At 50.9% G+C, this 2,078-nt stretch overlaps 1 protein-coding gene across 2 annotated transcripts in view; it reads left to right on the forward strand.

Moving 5' to 3' along the window:
* SEMA3G (semaphorin 3G) overlaps positions 1–2,078 on the forward strand; it is an 85,775-nt gene that overhangs the window by 54,264 nt on the left and 29,433 nt on the right. For both annotated transcript variants that reach the window (XM_019510340.1, XM_019510341.1), the window contains exons 5-7: positions 256–346; positions 887–1,003; positions 1,542–1,684. In XM_019510340.1, the coding sequence (XP_019365885.1) occupies positions 256–346; positions 887–1,003; positions 1,542–1,684 (351 nt within the window). The remainder of the gene's footprint in view (positions 1–255; positions 347–886; positions 1,004–1,541; positions 1,685–2,078) is intronic.

Raw genomic sequence — 2,078 nt, forward strand, 5'->3', positions numbered from 1 at the left:
TGATAGAAGAGCACGTGCCTATTTCTAGGGCCAGAAGTGCTGCATTTCCCTATCCCATCCCTGGTAACGTGAATGTGACCTCTGTAGAGGTGAGCTCCAGGCTCACCACCCATTTCACATAACTAGCCCTGGTTTAGGCTTGGGCTTCTGGCATGGGCCTAGAATCTCCAACCAAGATCTCCCACCCAGCTTGTTCATTGCCTAGTGGCATTACTTTATTGCCTCACCTGTAATCTGTATTCCTCTTCTTCCCAGCACATGTTAAGCCTGGATCCCACAAGTGTGGAGAATGGGCGCGGCAAGTGTCCACATGAACCCAACAGGGCATTTGCAAGCACCTTTACAGGTAGGTGTTATGCTCCATCAGCAAGTGACTCAGACCCTGCAAGGCCAAGTGCCCTAGTAAGATCATGCATTAACCCAAGGTCAGTCAGCTCCCCTCTGCCTGAGGGCATATTGGGGAGAGGTTGTTGGTGGAGACTATTTCCCAGTGAGATTGTTTTAGGGTCAGAGAGCTTTGACCACAGCCATACTTCACAAGGCCCAGAGCACATTGGATCTGGGATCCCTTAGCGATGGTTAATAACCTCCACCCTGCCTGGAGCTGTATCTAGAGTCTGTGCAGGGGGGTGGGCACAAAAATACAGTTCAGGTTCTTTCCCTTTGAGGCACTTCTGCTGTATTTTTGTCCATGGCTGACAAATGAACTGGATTGCTGACGCCAGTAGAAGGTTCCCTTTCCTGTCAGGCCATAGACCTCCTCATGATAGTACATGTACATAGAGCCCAGTTTTTACTGGCGGTGCCACCCTCCTTTCCATGATGGGTTTGCCATGGGCAGGAGCAGGCCGCAGGGTTTACTTTCTTTCTGGGGTTTTCTCCCCAGGTGGAGAGCTGTATACAGGTCTCACGGCAGACTTCCTGGGCCGGGACTCGGTGATCTTCCGCAGCATGGGGGCCCGCTCTGCTCTGCGCACTGAGATGGATCAGCAGCTGCTCAATGGTATTAGCATCTTCCATTTGACTTTGCCCATGGGATCCATGCTGGCAATGTGCCATGAGCTTGAAGCAATGGGCCACTGGCATTTATTGGAGCAATGAACAGCCACACTCTTCAACATAACTCCAATGTGCAGTACTTATCTAGAGATCCAAATAGAAGGACACAGTGTGGCTGACTGTCAGGGTGGGGAAGGGGATTAGTCCAGGAGTGGGGGGAAGGACAGTGGTGGAGAGGCAGAGACTTGGGTAGTCCTGAATGTAAAAAGTTGTGGTACCACCCTCCCCACAGAGATGTGGCCCATGCAATGAAATGTGATTGAATAGGATGGCGCTCCTGGCCCTTGGACTTGCTTATGACTGTGTCCTGTTTCTTACTCCAGCCACAGCATGCAGGAGGTCTCTCGGCAACTGTGCTAACACATAGGCCAACCTTGAGGGCAGTTGTTTCTGAGTGTCTGCCTTGTTCAGAGCTGGACAGAGCTGAAGTTGTTCTTGGAGTGTCATTGTTATAAGTCCTGGTGTTTCTCTGTCTCACACAGACCCAAAGTTCGTGGCTGCCTACTTGATCCCTGACAATGATGACCGGGACAATGACAAGGTCTACTTCTTCTTCACCGAGAAGGTGGCAGAGTCGGATGGCAAAGGCCGTGCCATCTTTAGCCGCATTGGGCGAGTCTGTGTGGTGAGGTCATGGGGGGGGGCTGTGGCGGTAACACTGAGTAAGCTATCCCAAGGAGCACTGAGTGTGGAGAGTTCAGGGGCTTTCTGGACACCCACCTTCTCCTGTTCCCTCCATCTTCCAACAAACAATTGCCTTTTTGAAAAATGAAAATCCTCACAGAAAGCTTATGTTTTCTGGAAAAGAAATGTTTTTTTTTTCGATGAGAAACTGAACACTTGAAAACCAAACACTTTGATTCTGAAAGGCTGCCATGATGCCTCCTGTGCTTTGGTACCAATCACATACCAGGCAGGTTCTGCCACAGCTCCTCTGGAGGTGCATGAAGCAGCTCCTGTGCTACCGGAAAGGGGAGTATCGAGAGCCTCCCTTATCCCCCTGCATGGACTGCTCAGCA

Source organism: Gavialis gangeticus, unplaced genomic scaffold (assembly GCF_001723915.1).
Source record: "Gavialis gangeticus isolate Ggan-Ray unplaced genomic scaffold, GavGan_comp1, whole genome shotgun sequence".
Classification (NCBI taxonomy): domain Eukaryota; kingdom Metazoa; phylum Chordata; order Crocodylia; family Gavialidae; genus Gavialis; species Gavialis gangeticus.